We start from the raw sequence: 22,499 nt of genomic DNA on the forward strand, positions 1-22,499 counted from the left end.
AAGGCAGTGAACTTGAAGACAGAACAATACAACTTATTCAATCTAAAAATACAAAGGGAAAAAAAGATTGAAGAAACATGAAAGAAATTTAGAGATCAGTGAGACATATCAAAAATTTCAATGTGCATGTAATTACAAACAAGAGGAAAGAAAATAAAACAGAAAAAAAATTTTAACTTCCCATCTGCATGGAAAATATCAGTTTACAAATCCTGAAATCTCAACAAAACCCAAGCAGGATAAATATAAAGAAAACCACACCTAGGTACCTCATAGTTAAATTGTTGTAATTCAAAGAAAAAAAGACTAAATCTTGAAAATAATTCTGAAAGCTGCCAGAAAAAAACAAAACATTGTATAATGAGGATAGCAAAATAAATTTTTGCTGATTTACTAACAGAAATAATAGAGACCAGGAACAATGGAAACCTATAAAGAGCTGGGGATAGGAGAAGGAAACTGTCAGCCAAGAAGTATATATTCAACTAAGCCATACTTCAAAAATGAAGATAAAGTGAATATGTTTTAGATAAGCAAAGACTGAGAGAATCCATCACTGGCAAACCAAGAAATGCAAAAATAAGTTCTTAAGATTGAAGGGAAATAACACTAGAAGGTAATCTGGATCTATAGGAAGAAATGAAGATCCCTGGAAATGGTATATATATCTAAGAAAACTATAAATGTTTATTCTTTTCTTCTTTTAGTTCTTTAAAAGTCTAAGACAAAAAGTTTAAAAGGTTCTTTAAAGAAAAGTTATAATTCTGTGTTGTGGAAATTATATCATATGTAGGTGTAATATACATGACAACAACAGCGTGATGGATGAGGGAGTATATGGAACTATACCGTTAGAAGGTTTCTATTTTAAATGTGAAACAATACAGTGTCAACTGTATTGTGACCATTTATAGACACATCTTGTAATCCATAAGACAACTACTAAAAATAAAACACAGGGCTTCCCTGGTGGTGCAGTGGTTGAGAATCTGCCTGCTAATGCAGGGGACATGGGTTCAAGCCCTGGTCTGGGAAGATCCCACATGCCGTGGAGCAACTAGGCCCGTGAGCCACAACTACTGATCCTGCACGTCTGGAGCCTGTGCTCCGCAACAACAGAGGCCACAATAGTGAGAAGCCCACGCACTGCGATGAAGAGTGGCCCCCACTTGCCACAACTAGAGAAAGCCCTCGCACAGAAACGAAGACCCAACACAGCCAAAAATAAATAAATAAATAATAATTAAAGGTACTAATAATTTAAAAAAAAAAAACCACAGAAGTGAAGAACCTAGAAAGTTAAACACATAGTTCTTCCTAAAATATATATATATATATATATATATATATATAAAACGCAAATAGGTATAGTCAAAAGGCGACAGAGAAAACTAATGGAAAACTAAAACCTATGTGATTAACTCTGAAAAAAAAAAAGCAAGAAAGAAATTATAGAGGAACAACAACTTCAATTTTAAAAAAATAGATAAAATAAATAGAAAACAAACAGCAACAAATTGGCCCTAAGTGTACTTACATTAAGTGTATATGGACTGGACTTCCCTGGTGGTGCAGTGGTTAAGAATCCACTTGCCAATGCAGGGGACACAGGTTCAAGCCCTTGTCTGGGAAGATCCCACATGCCGTGGAGCAACTAAGCCCGTGAGCCACAACTACTGAGCCTGCACTCTAGAGCCCACGAGCCACAACTGCTGAGCCCAAGAGCCACAACTACTGAAGCCTGTGTGCCTAGAGCCCGTGCTCCACAACAAGATAAGCCACCACAATGAGAAGCCTGCACACCACAACAAAGGGTAGCACCCCACTTGCCATAACTAGAGAAAACCCGTGCACAGCAATGAAGACCCAATGCAACCAAAAATAAAATAAATAAAATAAATAAATTTATTTTAAAAAAGCATATGTACTAAACACTCATAAATGGAATAATGGATTCATAAGTAGATCGCAATTAAAAAGCAGATTGTCCAACTTGATAAAAAAGTAATACCAAACTGCTATTATGAGTCATTTAAAGAAAAAGAAAAAAATTGTTTGAAAGGAAAATGATGGAAAAAGTTATACCATGCAAATACTGAAATGTTGAAATATCAGGCAAAACAAACTGCAAGATATGAAGCATTACCAGAGATACAAAAATTTCTTAATGCTAAATAGGGTTAAGAACTAATAATGATGAATGTGTATGTGTCTAATTAGAGTCATGGAATGCTGACAGAACAAAAAGGAAGTACAGAGAAATTCACAAACATAACTGGAGATTTTAACACACTCTATTTAGTACATGGTAAATCAACTAGACAAAAATTCAGTAAGAATGGAGAAGATCTGAATGACACTACCAACCATCTTGACCAAACTGAAATTACAGAACATTATATCTAACACCTGCAGAACACACATTCTTTGTTAATACAAATGAAACTTTCACAAGACACACTTAGTCTGGGCCATAAAAAAAAAATCTCAACAATTTTTAAAAATGTGAATTCATATAAGATATATTCTTTGATCATAATAAAATTAAATTATAAATCTATGCAAGAATATATCTAGAGAAGATCTAAATATGTGGAAATAAAATCATTCACCATAAAATAACCATTTGGTCAAAAAAGAGATCACAAGGAAAATTAGAAAATATATTTAAAGGAATGATAATGAAAATAAATGGCACCAAAAAAATTGGGTGCTGTTAATCAGTGCATTAGAGGAAAATTTATAGTTTTCAAAGTTTTGATAGAAAGGATGAAAAGCTTAAAATGAATGGACACATCTTCTAACTTAAAGGTAAGCAAATTAAACCCAAAGAAAATAAAAGAAAGAAATAATAAAGAGTGAAAATCAACAAAATTGGAAACAACAGAGAAAGCTAACAAAGCCAACACTGGTTCTTAGGAAAGTTTTAACAAAACTGAGCAATACCTATCAAAATTTAACAAGAAAGACAGAAAACACAAACTACATATTAGAAATGAAAGATGGAATGTCATGATAATTTTACTGTCATCAAAAGGATAAGGGACTATCACAAACAACTTTATAAACTCAACATCTCAGATAAAATGGACAAATTTCTAAATAGACATAAATTACCAAACTGATGAGAAAATCTGGATACCAAATATTCACCACCCCCCCCAAAAAAAAAAATTAAACTTAGTGTCAAAGACCTCTCCACAAAGAAAGTTCTAGGACCAGATAATTTCGCTGGTGAATTCTCTCATTTAAGGGGAAAATGATACTAAACTTCTGGTTTCATAACAAACAAACTTTTAGAAAATAAAGGAGGAAGAGACACTCCCCAATTCATATGATACTCACACCTGATAACAACATTATAAGGAAAGAATTATAGACAACCTCCATAAATATTGATGTAGAAGTCTTAACAAAATATTAAAAAATCAAATCCCACACAAAAATGGTCTACCATGATCGACTAGATTTTATTCCAGGAATAATGAGTTAATTTAACATATAAACATAGATATATATCATCATACACACACACACACACGCACACACACACATGCACACACAAAGGAAAGGTGGGAAGTGAGGTTGTAGTGAGAAAGAAAATGTCACCCTTTTGATACCCAGCTGTGACATTTGCAGGAAGGTAAGGCAATAGGGAGAGAGGTGCAGTGTCACGTGAAAGCTTATACAAGGTTAAAGAGGCTTCAGCATAGTTGAATGTGGATGAAAATAGACTCTTCCAGAGCCAAAGATTATAGACATAGGAGAGAGAAGGGTTGGACAAAAAAATAAATAAATCCCTGAAAATGTGGGCTTAAAGAAGATTCAGAGCATGGTCAGGAAAATTTTATAATGAGGAATAAGGAAAATTTAGACTATTAAAAAGAGAAGTGGGCTTCCCTGGTGGCGCAGTGGTTGAGAATCTGCCTGCCAATGCAGGGCACACGGGTTCGAGCCCTGGTCTGGGAAGATCCCACATGCCGCGGAGCAACTAGGCCCGTGAGCCACAATTCTGAGCCTGCGCGTCTGGAGCTTGTGCTCCGCAACAGGAGAGGCCGCGATAGTGAGAGGACCGCGCACCGCGATGAAGAGTGGCCCCCACTTGCCACAACTGGAGAAAGCCCTCACACAGAAACGAAGACCCAACACAGCCATAAATAAATAAATAAATAAATAAAATTAAACTTTAAAAAAAACAAAAAAAAAACAAAGACCCAATGCAGCCAAAAACTAATTAATTAATTAATTAATTTTAAAAAAAAAAGAAGGAAAAAAAAAAAAGAGAAGTATCTAATATACCCAACAAAGATAATAGCTCTACAATATGGGCTATGTTATAGTCATTAAGGTGAACGTAGTCTCAAGATCACCCAGCAACATGGAAACACGTCATGACCTAATGTTAAGAGATTAAACAAAAAAGCATGATACAAAACATTGTGAATGTTAAGATGACAAATATTATAAAAACAAGTATAGGAAAACAGCCCAAAAGGGGAGTGAGAATAATGAATATAGTTGTTATTAGGTGGTGGGATTTTGCGTAGATATTTTTCAATTAAATTTTCTGTCATAATATAATGTTACTTTAAAAACTTTAGGAATATTTTTTTCTTTAATCAAGGGATATAGAATACATCACAAAGAGCAATTAAAGTTAGGTATCACTACCAGTTTGAATAGTGTTCCCTCAAAATTCATGTCTATCCCAAATCTCCGAACGTGATCTTATTTGAAAATAAGGTGTTTGCAGATGGAATTAGTTAAGATGAGAACCTACTGGAGTAGGGCAGACCCTAAATCAAATGACTGATGTCTTTTTTTAGAGAAAAGTGAGGGGAGACACAGAGACCCAGGGAAGACCATGGGTTGATGGAGGCAGGGACTGGAGTGGTGCAGCTACAAGCCAAGGACAACCAAAGATTTCTGACAACCACCAGAAGCTGGAAGAAGCAAAGAAGGATTCTTCCCTAGAGCCTTCAGAGGGAACATGGCCCTGTCCACACCCTGATATTGGACTTCTGACCTCCAGAACTGAGAGAACTTTTGTTGTTTTAAGTCATCTACTTTATGGCAATTTGTTACAGCAGCTATGGTGAACTAAATATCCACTTGGCCAGATGATTTTATTAAACATAAAATAATTGTTTGGTTTTGATAACACCCTCTCTTCACCTGATTTTCAGAACAAATTAGGACATAGCACATTGAAGTCAGGCAGATTTATATCAAAATGCCAGCTTTTCTGGTAAAGCTAACCTACAGGATAAGAGTGGAATCAGAGTCTACTGTGCTCATACTTCTAGCCTGAATTGGAGAGATTCATCTGTTTAGTTATGATACAAAGGACTTCCTCTGTCTGCCTTTGTACCACGTCCTGGGGAGCAGATCTTTTCTCACATCAGTAACACAGACGAGTCAGGAGAAGAAGAAAGAAGCTTAGCCAGTACTGTTTAGTTCCTTTTCTCTGATCTGCTCAAGCAGATTGTGGAGGAGGAATGCTCTTCCCATACTTACCCCTTCTGAAATGTGAGGTGGAACTTCTCTAACCATAGTGAAATGTAAAGACAGGCGGCCAAGTGTTCTTCCCTAATAAAAATACACAGTAAACTCCTGATGAAGTCCTGAAGGATCACATCTACATCCCTTCTAGTGTATCCCAAAAAATATAGGACTGTGCCGTGAACATTCAGTATACATTTGTTGAGTGATTAAAACCAAATGAATAAAATGACACTGGCCATAAATTTTACAATTCAAAGATACGTAAATAAAAACTCTTGCAATTAAAGTGTTGCCTAGATTCAAAAAGGCAACAGTTGTTTTTCACATTTTACTTTCTCTGAAATTGGATGCATCGTATGTTACAGTCTAGCAGTTTTCTTCTTTCTTAGTGGTACATAAAATAATGCTGTATTTTTGGTATATCTTACAATTGAGTTTTAGATCCAATAAAATATAATATATTTTTAAAAACAAAATTATTTCCTTATCAATTGCTGAAGAAATCATGTAAAACACACACACATGCACGCACGCACACAAATATTCTTTCTCTCATAATCAGATGCAAAAACCTGAATTAGAAACACAGTTTAGCAGTAGTGCTAACCTCAGGGTCAAGGTTTTCAGAGAATGCATTTTTCTCAGCTTCTGGTTGTCTGCCATTCAGACTTGAGAGGAACGAAGGTGCAGAATGTGCCTCTAATTCTTCATGGAGGGCAGTGTCTTTATCTTCTCCTAGACTGTCTTTCTCCTCCCTGTGGCTGTGCTTTTTCAACATGCTCCTTGGCCGAGGTGAAGGCTTAAAGTGGTTGTCTGCTTCAAGGCTGCTGTTATTTTCTGCAGAAAAATACAATGTTTTAATACATTAAATACAATTTAATACACTAAAAAATACATTTTTTAAATGACCATGGCTTCTCCTACATTGCAGGTGCCACCACACTTCCCTCCTGTGCTGAAGCACCTTGGCTTTCTATCCTGGAGAGTCTAGAAGAAGCCCACACCCTTCTCTACACAGAACTCCAGAAAGTACAAGTAGGCGATAGTTCATAATCAAATAAATTTTTTTAAATGGCTACCATCCTGGAAGTAACTAGTATACTTCACTTTTGGAGTAGTTAACTCATCAACTCTCATAGTATTAAAAAAAAATTTTTTTTAACAAACAAAATCAAACTGCCTCAGTTTCAGCCTTTATAAAATGAGGCAGTTCATCCATCAAACCTTTATTGAGTATCTGCTGCCAGGCCCCATACACATCATTCACATTAATGGACCTCAGAATCAAGACACTGGCAATGGCCCTGTCCAAGGATTTTAGAGGTTGGGAACGGAGACGATTCTAAACAAATAAAATTATAAGACAAAGGTAAGTGCTGTTACAAGTATAAAGATGATGTCAGTACAGGGAGTAGAAGAGCCAAATGTCCCTGGAAGGAGGAACAGACAACTGGATAACTTGTGAGCTGCTGTTCTCTGAGTCCATAAAACCTCTCCAGCAGTTATTAAAATTTCTTAGTTACTATTTCCATTACTTCTAAGTTTAAAACAACAATCTAATGCTGGTATACTTCCAGCCCTCAAAACATGATAAGAAACATTTTACATGAACTTTTCCCTAAATTTTACCTGTTATACATATCCATCTCTCCATTGTTCTACCAATGTATTCTTCTGACGAAATTTCAAAACTGAATTAATTAATACCTTTATCCTTTTTATCTATAAGTGGAGTTATAAATCCTGCTAGAAGATTCTACAACCATACCTAATTGGAACCACTTTAAATGTTTCATTGTCAATTTTAGGTATGTCCTAAACTCTGGTCAAATGTCCAATCCAAAATCCGAGAGTCATCCTAGATTCCTCCCTCAAAATCCAAAGGATCACAATACCCTATCCATTCTACTTGCTAAATTTCTCTCTCATTTATCCCACTTTCTACATCCCCACTCTCAGTTCCTCATCCACTCTTGCCTAGATTACTGCCTCAGTGACATTTATAAAACACAAATCAGATCACATCACTCCTCTCCACAAAATTATTCAATGGCTCCCCATCAGCCAGTCTTACAGAATAAAAAGCTCATTGCCTCTGAACAATATAAAAGGTTTCATGGTTTTGTCCCTGGCTACCTGTGCTGCCTCATCACTGACACACCCACTTAGTAATCTGTCCTGAAATGCTGGACTCACTGTGCTTCTGCAGCTGTGCCACATCCCTCCTGCCACCAGAGCTTGCCACCCAAGCTCTCCTTCTGCCTAGGATGTCCACTTCCTGTTTCTCCTCCTGACAAATGCTTGCCTGTCTTTGGAACCTCAGTTTAAGCAGAATATTGTATAATGCCTGGTTTTGAGTCATTTTTTTTTATTGTGGTACGAACACTTAATAGGAGATCCACCCTCTTAACAAACTTTCAAGTGCACAATACAGTATTATTAACTAAAGGCACAATGCCACAAGGCAGAGCTCTAGAACTTATTCATCTTGCATAACTGAAACTTTACATCTGTTGACTAGCAACTCCCATTTCCCTCTCCCTTCAGCCCCTCATAACCACCATTCTACCCATTCTCTGTATGGGTTGCCTATTTCAGCTATTTCATATTTGAATCTTGCTCTGACACTCATTAGCATTGTAAACTTCCACGAATCATATAACCGCCACACACCCCAGTTTTCCTATAGGTAGAATTAGCTAAGATTTCCTAAAGCGCTCATGGGACTTGAGTAAGATAATACATACAAAGCGCACAACACAGTGCCTGACACATGGGAAGTGTTCAATGAATATCAACGATTGTATAGACATTTCCTGTTCTGATTTGTCCACCACTCCTGTTTTTTTTCTTTTTGGGTATCCTCTTCTCCTTTCTATCCATGTGATTCTGGTGGGTTAATAAATATCTCCTCCATACCTCAGTGAGAATGATGGGCACGTGATGCAGCCCCCTTCTTCCTGTGCAGCTTATCATAGAAACTTCATTTCCTCTGACCACAGTAGGCAGTCAGGAGGTCAGTATTTTTCTACTTGGAGTTGGTGGATATGCATTTAAGGCCATGGAGCTGGAAGGATGTGATTTAGAGACTGCTAGTGGCATTCTCTGCTGCCAAGTGAAGGGCTGTCTGAGACAAAGAAACCAAATGACAGAAAAATGGACCAAGGGATGGAGTAAATGGGGCAGTGACAGTGCAGGAGGAGAGAATGAGAGGGTCAGGGAGGCAGGGTAAAAGTAAAGAGAGAGAATCCTGATGATATAGAAATACCGATTCTCTACACTTAATCACACCTAAAGCAAGGACTTCTGACATCCATGCTCAACACAGGGATAAACTCTTTCCACTGATGTTTGAATTGGGTCATTTGCATCTGAGAGTCCTGACTACAGGTACTATTATTTGTCAGTTATAGCTATTAACACCAGCTCCTCTAGGAAGCCTTTCCTGATGCCCTCAGGTAAATTTAGATGCCCACTTTCCTGTGTTCTTACTATACCTTTTATACACCTTCCCACCAAATTGTAAAGTATTTGCTATGGTCTGAATGTTTGTGTCCCCACCTAATTCTTATGTAGAAATCTTAACCTCAAAAGTGACATATTAGGAGGTGAGGCCTTTGGGAGGTGATTAAGTCATGAGGGTAGAATCTTCATGAATGGGATTAGTGCCCTTAAAACAATGCTCTACAAAGTTCCTTTGCCCTTTCCACCACATAAAGATACAATGAGAAGCCTGCAACCTGGAAGAGGGCCCTATCCAACCATGTGAGTCCTGTGATTTCAGACTTCCAGCCTCCAGGACTGTAAGAAACAGGTTTCTGTTGGTTATAATCTACCCAGTCTGTGGTATTCGGTTACAGCAGCCCGAACAGACTAAGACAGTATTGGAGGATTGGTACTAAGTCTTTGTAATGCCACAGTGATAGCTACTATCACAGTGCTTGTAATAGTGAAACATATCGTACCCACAATAAATATGTGGGATAAATAAAATGATCTGCTTATGAACAAATGCTGAATAATAAAATGAATAGTAAAAGCATTTATAGAGTACTTAATTTATACCAAGATTGCTCTAAGCACTTCAAATACATGAACTCAACTTAATTGCTTCAAACCCCTAGTGGTGGTTCAACTATTGTCTCCATTTTGCAGGTAAATAAAATGAGGAACAAAGAGGTCATGTGCCCATAGTCATAAACTCTAATTTGTGGGATTAAAGCAGGAGCACCCAGACTCCAATGCTAATAGAGTCAAGGTTCTCCTGCTTTAAAGTTAAAATAAAAACAGCATAACCTGTAAAAATTACTTTCTACAATCACTACCAATGTGACCATTACCTGATAAAAGTGAAAGAGTTTGATTATTGTACTAGTTACAGCAGACAAGCAAGAACTAAGGAAACTTTCAGGTTCTAATATTTTTATAAAGCATTAAGTGATACTCAGCAATATCTCACTACATTAAAAATATTAAGTTTTTACTGCTGAACTGAATGAATAAGCATTTTCAGAACTCTAATGAAAAACTGATGAACTCATAAAAGTGCTAACAAAAGATCAAGATGAAAAAAAAATTAATTACATGGGACTGAGTGAACTGATGAGGATGAGTATAATTTTTGTGACTTTCTGTCTGAATTAAAAAAAAAAAAAAATCCCACAAGGACTCAGAGGCAAAGAATATACAAATCAATTTTCACTGCAAAGTAAAGGAGCTGTTGCAGTGGAGGATTACTGGACTGAATGTCAATATTATGACATAGTATGAATGTGTTTCATGTTTGGTAATTGCAATCATTGTTGCTTTTGTTGTGGTCATCCATGTACAATGCTTGGTGTCAGTCTATTTATCTCTTGTAAAAATAAAATACAGTGTGTGTGTGTGAAAAAAAAAAAAAAACTTCGTGGAGTGAATGTACAAGTCACTGTAGGCTCTTAATTAAAGGAACACAATAAATCTTGTATTGGAAGGTGAAAAAAAAATATTAAGTTCTAAACTCTATAAGAAAAAAAGTCTAAAAATTTAGAGAAGGATAAAGCTAAGCTCATTAACCACTTTCCTTCTTTAATGAATGAATTATTCATTTATTCATTTATACATTCAAATACTTAATGAATTCTACATGCCAGGCACTAACCAGCAGCCTCAACTTTTTTCTTCAACTTGAATAATCTAGGAATAATGATTTTAATATATTTTATACCAAAATTCCACTTCCAGAAACATCATCAGTTCTCAGAAAGAAAAAAAATACATCTATACATTATCAAATGTTTTATTTTACAATCAAATGTAAATGATTACCTGTTTTGGTAATTTTTTTTATCCTACATATACTGAATTGCAAATGGTTAATGATTGTTTAAAAATACAGTGTTGCACATTTAGAAGCCTGAGCTATCTTGTGGTCAAAATACAGTATCTCTCTATTCATTTTAATTTGTCACACGTTTTAAAAAAGATATTAAATGGGTAGATTATTGCTGATTATCTACCATAAAGTTCTAATAATATACTTCTATCTATATCAGACTAATTTTTAGCTTCTATAATATGCTCACATTTTCTTATTAACCTAATGAAAAGCTCTTCAGAATCAGGACAAATAGGATAAATATAATCCATAAAAATAGGTTTTTAAACTCAAGTAAGACTAGGAAACACTGCATACTCTTTCTTGAAGATTCACTGTGCATATGTCTTTATTAACAGTTCCAAGAAGTTCATAAAGAAATTGGTTTAAAATTCCTATAACTCTGTGTTTTCCCCTCAATACCAATGAACAAACTGTGGAACATACTTTGCAAAATGGTGATGTAATAGATTATTCACTGTTTGATTACATTTCCCTTCTCTCCATTTTTGATTTTACTCAGTACACTGGGAAGGTACATTTTAGCAAGTTAATTCTGTTTCATTAGGCCTTGTGCTTACACTTTTGTAGAAGTTTATAGTTTGAGACATACTTCAGTAGATTCTTAAAACAATTTTGTAGGAAAGGAGAGCAGGTTTCCACCCCCTCCTCATGAAGACAGTGAGACTTACCCTATGGCTGAGGTCACACATAATTAACTTGCAGTAGCTTTTCCCCTAGTATCCCTGCTTGCTCATATCTTCTCCTCATTTGAAAGTGGATGGAATTTGGGGGGTGGAAAAAGGAGTGTCTGAAATATAGCTTTGCCTAAGGTTACCAGTGCTATCTAATATGTAAAGTATGAAATACTTACCAGTATGATATTTAATGATGATGTGAAAGAAAGAGGTTTTTGTGAAGGTTAGCATCAACTACTATTTTTTCTATAGAACAGAAAAAGACTGGAAGACTCCAAATCCTTAAACTTCTATGCCCTTGTTTCTGCATGGCAGCCCAGAGGATGTCACAGCAGTTGGTGCCTGCTTTACTCCATCTCTGCTGCACTATGCACAGAGCCCAGTAGAACTGTGGAGAAACTACTGTAATCACACCAGGAACATCCCCACAGAAAATTGAGTTTTAGTGGATTTTCCTGGGGAACAGAGAAACCAAATGGAGATTCTCTTTTCTTAAGGAAAGTCTGGAGGCTTAAACAATAACAGCAACAACACCTCCCCCCACCACCCCCTTCAAATATACAAATGCCAAACAAATATTCTGGCAAATGGCTACATGGAAATGATTGTTTTAAGGACTAGCCCCAATGCTGCTATAACCCTGATGTCTGGAGTGTGAGATGGATTAGAAAGGATTCCATTGTAGTTCCACTGCTAAAAACAAAATTGGAGCTCACAGGCCTAAGCAAGGCTGGACCGAGGAGCTTTGGAGCCACAGCTGTGGATGACTGAAGGTACTTTGGCCAGCTATCAGGCACTAGCAGGGATACAAGACTGAACATACAACTGGACATCAGAATTATGGTTTTTCTCTATGGTTTTATTATTTTTATTTATATCTGTAAAATTGAAAAGTTAAGTCTGATTTTTTTTTCTTAAGTATCTACTAGCCACCATACGCAGTGGTCAAGAATCCACCTGCCAATGTGGGGGACACGGGTTCAATCCCTGGTCTGGGAAGATCCGACATGCCACGGAGCAACTAAGCCCACGCACCACAATTACTGAGCCTGTGCTCTAGAGTCCGTGAGCCACAGCTACTGAACCCATGCAGCACAACTACTGAAGCCTGCACGCCTAGAGCCCATGCTCCACAACAAGAGAAGCCACCACAATGAGAAGCCCGTGCACTGCAATGAAGAGTAGCCCCCGCTCTCCACAACTAGAGAAAGCCTGTGAGTGGCAAAGAAGACCCAACGCAGCCAAATATAAATAATAAATAAATAAATAAAAATTTAAAAAAATCTACTAGCTACCATGTAAAAGTATTTTGTGATTGATTATCTTAAAATAAATTTTCAAGAAATGCAATTACAGTAACCTAACAAATTACCTGAAGATACGCTTTTGATTGGAAGAATTCTGGGTTTCATTTCCATTTTAATTTTCTCTCTTTCAACTTCTTGTTGTTTATTTTGAGATTCAGATAAGGGATTTACAACCATGCCTTCACCACCATCAGGTGCCATTTCATCATTTTTGATAGAGACTACTGGCTCATCTTTCCTCACATCATTGATTGATTTCTTGGTTTTCAAAAAAGACCGTTTTGGAGAATTCTTTACTTCATAATCTGATATATGAAAATCATTAATCTTTTTCTTAACTGAATTTTCATCTACTGAGGTGTCAGAAAAATCACCTAAGGAAACTGAAAAATAGAAGAGAAAAAATATTTTCAATAGTATATTTTAAAGTTTTGAACATTACATCAATCAAAAAGATTACCTTAAAGACTGGAAATGAATTTACAACTGTGAATAGATTTGCAGCCCTAAAAAACAGTTAACTTTGGCAGTTTTTATTGGCATTTGTAAAATAAAAATTTCAGTTTCATTAATTTATTCAAAACATACTTATCGAGTATGAATAGTTTGTCAAGGCAAGCACTGTGCTTCCTCTGAGAAAAGTCCTTCAAAAGTTCTTCAAAATAATAATCAGCCATGGACATTTAAATTAGATTTTGGACTGTAAAGCTTTTCTTTTTTTTTCAAAAACTTCATAAAATCAACAATATTTGTAAATGGAAGAATTTGCTAATAATGTTTTTTCATAAAAATTTTGGAACTGCAATTCCATCCATACCACAGTATTAGATTTTACTATGAGAAGAATAATAAAGAATGCTAACCGAACTATAAAGAAATGATTTAACTATTGTTCTGATTACTTTTACAGAGAACATTGAGAGTTATTCACTGAAAGTATAAAACACTGAATTTCAAGTTTAGAATTTTGTATGTTTATCCTGAAATGTAAAATATTAATATTTTACATAATCAAAAGAAACCAAATTAACCATACAGTACTGATATACTGGGTTTTTAAAACTGATTCCCTGTCACAGCCAAAAAAACCTTGATTTATAAAAAGCATTATAAAAGTGATCCTAACGTGCACAAAGTTTAGTTCTATGGGCCCTAGTTATTACCTTATAGGGTTGACCTTAAAGATGAACTTGTTATCTCCAATGTGGTTTACCACTAACAAGCAAATCTGCTGTCAGTTAAATTTTATTTTCATACACACATTCAGAAAAAAAACAAGGAAAATCATACAACTTCTTTAAAATTAAGAGTGGCTTTTTACTCATTAAAAAGTTGGAGATCTAAAACCTGTGAATTCATAGGTATTATTTTAACATAGTGATTTTTTTGCAGGGTTGGACTAAACCTAACTAAAGAAGCAAAAAGAAGAGAAGTGGTTTACTTTCCCATGTTCTCACATACCAATCTCATCACTGTCAAAGTCATCTGAGTATTCAGAACTTCTTTGTCTGGCTGAGCGAGCTGTAATTGCTTTTATTAGTTCATCCTGAAATGAGATAATTAAAATCAATTTCCTCCCAAATGTGGAGGTCTCATATATTGAATTAATTCTTTAAACAAATAATGTTTGATTAATAACTGCCTTAAAACTTAGGTTTCATTCATTTAACAGATATTCACTGAAAGCCTACCTTATGCCATGCACCCAACCCCTAAGACTCAATGCAGAATATCACAGACAATTCCTTTCCTCATGGAGCTTAGGGTTAAATTAAAGAAGACAGACAACACCAAGCAAATTAATTGAAGGACTCAATTTAGACAGGGTTCATTATAAACTGGCATTATGGAAGAAACTGGTATTCTTTATGATCTTTTGTTTCAGCATATTGCTTTTAACAGATGTAATCAATACTGCAAACTTAGAGGCTGAGTTCAAAATTGTAGTGACTGGACAGGGAAAACCTAAATGTTATAATGTTACACCAGGGGGAAAAAAATTTTTTTTATATGAAAATGGCAATTAGAAGCTGCTATTCAACTTTTAAAAGCTAATTTAACTTTTAATATAGTAAGAACCTAGTATTGAGTTTAGTTTGGTAGTCTTAAAGCCACACAGAAGAGTTGGTAATACTGGAGCCCAAATACAATCATCTGCAAAATTTCAAAAGAAACATAGATTTACTCCAGCTTTACATAGGACTGCTGTATTGAATAGAAGCACTTTCAAGTCCAATATTCCTAATACAGTGTTTAACATGTAAAATCATTCAAAATAAAAATACTTTACCTGGAAAGTAGTTCTTTTGGTGACTTTTGGACTCTTTGTATATGCCAAAGTTGTGCTAAAAACTTCATCAGACATAGTGTTTATTTTAATTCTCTAACTTTATAAAATGGCTAACAAATGATAGGGATAATTCAACCTCTGATGGTGGCTGAAATATATAAAAAACAAATCAGACTTTTTTGCATGCTTGAGAATTTCCATTACTACACTTAGTACTCCCTCCCTGCCCCCAAAGCCAAACAAAAACCAGAAAAGCATCATATGAACGTTGAGCTATATCTTCACTTTTAAGTAGCAGAGTAATAAACAGAGTTCTTGTAAAGAAAAAGCAAATTCTACTAACAAACTTGTTTTCAGAAAAATAAAATTCAAACTGAAGTTATCCAAAAATATTTCTACAATTATTTTATTATCCTAAATAAGTTTTACAATTATTGCACTCATTTAAATAATGAGTGCAATAGGTTGTTGCCAATTAAAATAGAAACTTTTTCACCTCCCTTCCATTCAAAAAGTATAATATAGCCTACAAAACAGCCATAATTATTTAAAAGGCTACAAAGAAGACTATTGTCAGCATAAAGTACAGCAACGTTCCCCAACCTTTTTGGCACCAGGGACCAGTTTCGTGGAAGACAATTTTTCCACAGATGGCGGGTGGGGGGAATTGTTCGGGCGGTAATGTAAACGATGGGGACCGATGGGGGGCTGCAGATGAAGCTTCACTCACTCGCCCGTCGTTCACCTATAGCTGTGTGGTCCGGTTCCTGGTTCCTAACAGGGGTCTGCGGCCTGGGGTTGGGGACCCCTGAAGTACAGAAGCCCCCTACATACCAATGAGTTCCATTCCGAGATTGTGTTTGTAAGTCCAATTTGTTCGTAAGTCCAACAAATTTAGCCTAGGTACCCAACAGTAGTACAGTACAACAACTAGCATACAGGGGCCGGCATCAAGTGAACAGGCAAGAAGAGTTACTGACTGGAGGAGGGAGAGGAGGTGGAAGATGGTAGAGTTGAAGGATTGTCAGCAATAGGAGACGGAGGGCAAGCTGCAATTTCACTCATGCCTGACATTGATGGCACATGTTCTGCTTCCTGGCTGCATTCAATTCTATCTACCCTCTTGCTTCCGGGCATCCTGGGCTTGAAATAAAGATACTGAACTACTGTGCCCTATACAGTACTGTACAGTAAAGTACACAAAAGCACAACCACTTGTGGAGGACGCACGCACGTGACAATGTACACCATACACGTGAACTAACGTACGTGATTGGACATGAGAACGCAGGTTCGCATCTTTTAAAGTTCGCAACTTGAAGGTTCATAGGTAGGGGACTTAGTGTATATAACTAAGAACATCACCATTTTTTTAAAAAAAGTTTACATACAGTGCTGGGAAAGAAAAAGATCGTAAATAGTGATATTTTTCCAGCCACTCTTCCCTCTCACAAGTGTTGAAATCTATTAGATAAAACAAAAAGAAGCTTCTGTGATGGACTACATTAAAATCTCTGTTAAATGGTCCTGTGGACGTTTCCAGTGCTCCAGGCGGAGGCTGCTCACCCTCCCCGCCGCCCTCATCAGCGCGGGGTGGGGGACCGCTCCGGCCCGGCCAGGTGGCGCCCTGTGCCTGCTCGATCTGCCCCGTGTGGCCGACCAAGCAAGCACCCGTCACTAGCCAGGTCGGTGCATAGCCGAGCGCCGCCTCCGCCCCGATTCTCCACAACCCTCAAGTCCTGCGGTCTGTACTCACTCTGCATTCCTGCGGATGTCTCCCCGCGACCGGAGGAACCAGCTGCTGGCCCCTCTCCTGGGCCTGGGCCTGGCTGCTCTCAGAGACCAACTCTGCAGGGAGCGAGAAGGCGGTACTAAGAACGGAGGTGGGAAGCCGTTGCTAGGAAACAGCGTCTCCGGGAGGAAGTGACATACCGCGCCGCAGGTCTCTCGGGTACCTAACACCGCCCTACAGCCCGCCGTGTCACTGGTGCAACCGCCCAGACGAAGGAAATGACATCAGCCCTCTGGGTCTGGGGAGAAGGGTGCTTTATCGGCCGCCTGTGCTTCAATCATTACCTAGGAGACAGAACCTGTCCAGCTCCCACCTGCGCGCTGAGAGCTGGCGCTTGTCAGTGGCGTTAGGATCTTCAGCCGCACAAAGCACATCCATCGTTCGTTTTGCCACAGTTGTCACAGACATGAAGTTCTGTGAATCGTAGTAGTGTACTAACGGACTAGTGCACTAACAGATGGGACAGAATAGCAAGATAGAGACGTTTGCAGGTTCAGGGGTCAAACTACGCGTTTGAATCCTGGTGCACCTCCCTCTGTCCGTGTGACGCCGTGCAAGTTAACGTCTGTACACCCCAGTTTCCTCTTCTGTAAAATAAACAAATAAAGATAATAATATTAATAGCCACCTTAATAGCGTTGCTGTCAGTATTGAATGAAATCATGCAGATGGAATACTTGGAAGAGTGCCTGGGATTACATTCCGTCAATGTTAGATACTCTCTTTGTGCAACTCAGCCACAAAGGGCCTGGATAGAAGTCATCCCTTGTCCACACAGCTGAAAACCCATTCCGAGTGTTTCTTTAATGTAAAGTTCCCCGCTTTGTATATGTACTCGGTGGATAATCTGGCTAAAATCAAACCAGTCCACAAAATGATCTAATAGGCAGAGGACTGTGTGCTGATAAGGTAACCAAAATCAACACCACTTAATTAGCATAGGTAATCCTTAAACAAATAAACAAAGACTTTTCTTTATAGACTGTAAAATAACAAGGATTTCTACTTTTTTTAATTTAAAAGAAGCTCAATCCTAAATTGTCTGAATGCATTTATTATTCATTGACAAGTAATTAAACTTGTTGCCGGTATTTTTCCCCTGACTCTGAAATATATTTTCACTTGTTCATCAAATATTTATAAACAAATCACATTGAGATATAAGTTTAATAAATCAATGTGTTGAAAAACCAAATGTGCATAACAAGAAATACGAAATTTAGTGTAAAAAAACAACCTATGCTTTTAACAATATGTGCAATGCAATTTTTTAGATACTATGTTCAGTTGATGCTCAACTTGTCCTTGTTTGAAAAACTCAGTTTGATCAACATTTGCTTAACTTTGATGTTTTCAAACATTTTTGGATGTCTGCATCAAAGATTTTTCATTCACCACTTACTGTTAACTTTCTGACCCATATAAGTTATTAATCAACAAATATGATTCCATCATAGTACCTGTGTCCACAAGGAAAGGACAAGGTCCACATTTTCCTTATATGTGAAGTACTAATTTGTTTGTGTTGAAGTATTTATATTCATTCAAAATGCTCTGTTCATTTTTTTCATCCATTTGGCTAATATAGTTTTCACTTGGATATGGCTTAAGAAAATAAAATTCACAAAGATACTAATAAAAAGAGCCTTTAAGGAAAAAGTCTATCTTTTTTTACAGAACCCACTAGATTTATATTTTTAACTTAATTCAAAATAATTAATACAGGATATAAAAGCTATGCCATACATAGCTATAGTAAATAAGACAGTTAACCTGAACTAGTTAATTTCTCACAAGCCCTAAGGCACAATGTCTTTCCACTATTATGTTAAGCACCAGAATATTATGCACTTTATTAATATTTTCAGGTAGCTTCAGTATAATAATATGTTAATAATAACATTATATAAACCTGAATTAATAGCATGATGTTTTCTGATGTATAGTTTGCAATAAATAACTGTTGAATGAATGAATGAAATCAAGAATAAACAAATAGCATTTAAAGCTGAAAAATAATTTTTGAAACATTCCTATAAAAGCTCATGGATACTCACTTAAGAAAATGAAAACACTCCAACACACAAAATTTCAGTAGCTTATGTAACATTTTCTCTATATTTCATTTTTCTAATATATATTTGATCACAGAAGTATTTGCCTAGCAAACTTTTTTGAGTTTACTACTCTTTTCATTTCCAAACTTTGCCTTCATTCATTCATTCAATAAGTAAGTATACCCATAACATTTTGGGTCAGATTTGGTGAGTTCCAAGGTAAAGCAGACTAAGTCCCTGCCTGGGGATCCTGTAGACTAGAGAGAGCTAGAAGGCTGAGTAAACACATAATGACTGTACACTGTGAGAATTTCTCTATAGGAATACAAAGTAAGAAGCTCTCAAGAGAGAAAAATTCTTCCTGGAGGTTCTAAAGAGTTTTCACAGAGAAAGTGAATTCAAGTTGATTAATGAATTTAGGAGATAAGGAAGGATTTTAAGCAGAGGAAATGGTCTATGAATATGGAGGCTAACACTGTTCTATCTGAGGGGCAAGGAGGGGAGTGAGAAGCTCCATTTCCAGATCAAGAAGCAAACGAAAAGTGACTCTTCAAAATTTCCCTGCCTTCACAAGAACAGGCAAATTGTTAATGTCTTTTGACTGGCAGTTAGAGAAAAACGATCTTGTGCTCACAGGCAGCGCTGGTTGAAAACATACAGCACGTGTTTAACATCTTGAGAAGTATGTTACAAAAGCAAATCCCTCTGGGTGTCAATTGATAAAGATTATACTTGCATTAAGCATTGAATGCCTATGTTGGCAGAGGATAGGAGAAAGAGCCCAGATTCAAGTGCACTTACCAATCAGTACCAGGGCCAATTTGTGGGAGAAGAACAGCAAGAAGCTTATAGAAGGTAAATATCAGAATCTTGAAGAAAGACAAACATGACGAACTACACTGGCCATCTTTACTCAAATATAGCAGTATGTATTCTTTTGGGCTGTTAAGCAGACATACATGAATACAGCAAGAGAAGCATGATTCGTCATAATTCGAACTCAGAAGTTGTAATTCAAACAAGTACCTATAGTATGATTTTTTCTCCATGTTAGTTTACAACTGCAAAGGTGACTTGGAGAGAAAGCACTTCCACTGCCTAAAAAGGCTTGTGTTCTGTGCAGTAATCCTATGTGTCTTCTGAAAGCGAGAGGAAAGGAATTTCAGGCATGATGTACTTTCTCTGTAAAAAAACAAAACAAAACAATCATCCCCAAAGGAAGTAGGACTTCGTGAATTGTTCCTGAGCTCAGCAATATTCTTGCATCTCCAGCTAAATGAAGAGACGGACTTAGCTTAATTTCCTAGGGTGACTAGAAGTGAATGGCTTTAAGACTGTTGCAAGGCTTGCATCCTACTGGGTAAAACATACGGATTTTTGCAAGCTACTAGGAGGAACGGGAGAACATACCAAAGACTGGGAGACTGACCTTTGGCCAGTGACCGAGAGATGAAAGCATTGGGGAAGAACTGGTCTTTTAGAGACTTATATGGGCTACAGTTGAAACGCTTCTCCATAAGGTGTTTGACCAAGAATGGTTAAGACACAAGTTTTCACCCCTCCTAGCAGAAGCAGATTCCTTTCCTATGTACAAGGCCTTTCTTCACACCCATGTGTACCAAGGCCAGGCACGGACATTTCAGTGAAGAGTAATATTAGGAAGGATGGAATACCCACTGCAATTAGAGGTCTGGTGATCTTCAGCTGAGCACTGCCAAGGGCGGTATGAAATGACAAGTGAAACCGTTTGCAAAAACAATTCATAGGAAGAGGCTTTGGGTTACCGGGTTAGACCTGTCTCTCCTCCACGGAGAGTAGGGCTTACTTACTGTCTATAGCAGAGAAAGTATAGGTGCAGAGACCTTTCCTTAGGTGGATGATCAAATGGAAGTCAAGTTCATGGGGAGCCCTGTTAAAGGGACAGCCAAGCAAGATAAGAGGAGTCACTTGAAAAATGCACTCGTCTTAGGGTACCCGGTACAAGCAACCACTGTGCGAAATTTGTATCCTGCGAGCTGCTCTCTTTAGGCCATGGGTAGTCGGATGCATGCTAGATATCAGAAATTTCACACATTGTATTGATTTGCCACGTGAAACTCTTTGGTCACACCGGAAACAGGCTACGATTCGTCTGACAGCCTGCACTACAACGGTTTCCTCAGCTTAGTTTATAGCTGCCTTCAGGTAAGAGGTGCAAGCCTGAGTTGGCTAGAAAGCGTTTCCACTATTAAAAGGCCTGTATTCCGACCAGTAAATATTTTTGTCCTCTCAAACAGAGATGAAAGGAATTTCACTCATGGTTTACTGTCTCTGTCAAAGAGTCACCACCAGAGGAAGCAGGGTGTGAGAATGGTTGCAGAGCTCTGAAATACACTTCTTCTTCAGCCAAATGACGAGAAGGGCTCAGCTTAGTTTCCTAGTGTGACTAGAGGCGAATGCATTTAAGTTTGTATGAAAGGGTGGTGTCCTACTGGTAAAACATACGTGAGTATACCTAGCCACAAAGAGGATGGTTGAGAAGACATTGACCTCCGTGGAGACGCACTTTCACACTTGGATAACAAGAGAAGAGCTGTAGGCATAAGACTTACGTATCTGCTGCTTCTGTGGCCTAAACTGAACACCCTCCTCCCTGTGGTATTTAACTGAGAATGAGAGGGAAAAGCGTACAACCAGCCAAAGAGAAGTAGCTTCCTTTCTGAAGCAGAAAGCCTTTCTGCAATGCTATGTGAAGGGCCTTGTGTTCCAGGTGGGTGAGAAAAAGGTAATGTTACAGAAGGAAAAATTCTCAGTGTGCATGGAGGCCGGGAAGTGCCCAGTGGAGTTTTACCGATGGTAGCTTTCATTGCGAACATTGACAGTTTAGTGGAAGCCTTGAAAGGCCGAATCCTTAGTGTTACCTGGTTAGACCTGTCTCTCTTACACGGAGAGAAAACTTGCTTACTGGGTATTGCAGGGAAAGACTAGGTGCAGATACCTCTCCTTAGGTGGATGATCAAATGAAAGTCAAGTGCATGGGGAGCCCTGTTAAAGGGACAACCTGGCAAATTAAGAAGAGGCACTTTAAAAATGCACTCATCTCAGCGTACATGATAGAATCGTCTAGAGTGAAGGCTGTGTGAAATGTGTGTCCTATGAGCTGTTCTCCAAAGCCCATGGGTGAGTCTGATGCATGCTAGATCTCAGAAACTTCACACATTATACTGATTCACCTTTTGAAACTCTTCACTCACTTTGGAATAAGGCTACAATTCCTCTGGCAGGCCTACACAGCAACGGTTTCCTCAAGTTAGTTTATATCTGCCTTCAGGTAAGAGGGGCAAGTGTGAGTTGGCTAGAAAGCGTTTCCACTGCCTTAAAAGGTCTGTATTCTGGCCAGAAAACATTTTTGTCTTTTCAAGTTGAGAAGAAGGGAAATAGGGTCATCGTGTACTGTCTCTGTCAAAGAGTCATACACAGAGGGAGCAGTGTGTGAGAATGGTTGTAGAGTTCTG

At 37.6% G+C, this 22,499-nt stretch overlaps 1 protein-coding gene across 1 annotated transcript in view; it reads right to left on the bottom strand.

Annotated features, from left to right (window-relative positions):
* Positions 1 to 16,997, bottom strand: part of MAP9 (microtubule associated protein 9) — a 41,147-nt gene extending 24,150 nt beyond the window's left edge. The window contains exons 1-5 of the mRNA XM_068542093.1: positions 16,913 to 16,997; positions 15,157 to 15,304; positions 14,328 to 14,412; positions 12,932 to 13,249; positions 6,113 to 6,342 (exon numbers count right to left, since the gene is read on the bottom strand). Coding sequence (XP_068398194.1) covers positions 6,113 to 6,342; positions 12,932 to 13,249; positions 14,328 to 14,412; positions 15,157 to 15,231 — 708 coding nt within the window. The 5' untranslated portion in view covers positions 15,232 to 15,304; positions 16,913 to 16,997. The remainder of the gene's footprint in view (positions 1 to 6,112; positions 6,343 to 12,931; positions 13,250 to 14,327; positions 14,413 to 15,156; positions 15,305 to 16,912) is intronic.
* Positions 16,998 to 22,499: the final 5,502 nt, after the last annotated feature.

The sequence above is a fragment of the Eschrichtius robustus genome, chromosome 4 (assembly GCF_028021215.1).
Source record: "Eschrichtius robustus isolate mEscRob2 chromosome 4, mEscRob2.pri, whole genome shotgun sequence".
NCBI lineage: Eukaryota > Metazoa > Chordata > Mammalia > Artiodactyla > Eschrichtiidae > Eschrichtius > Eschrichtius robustus.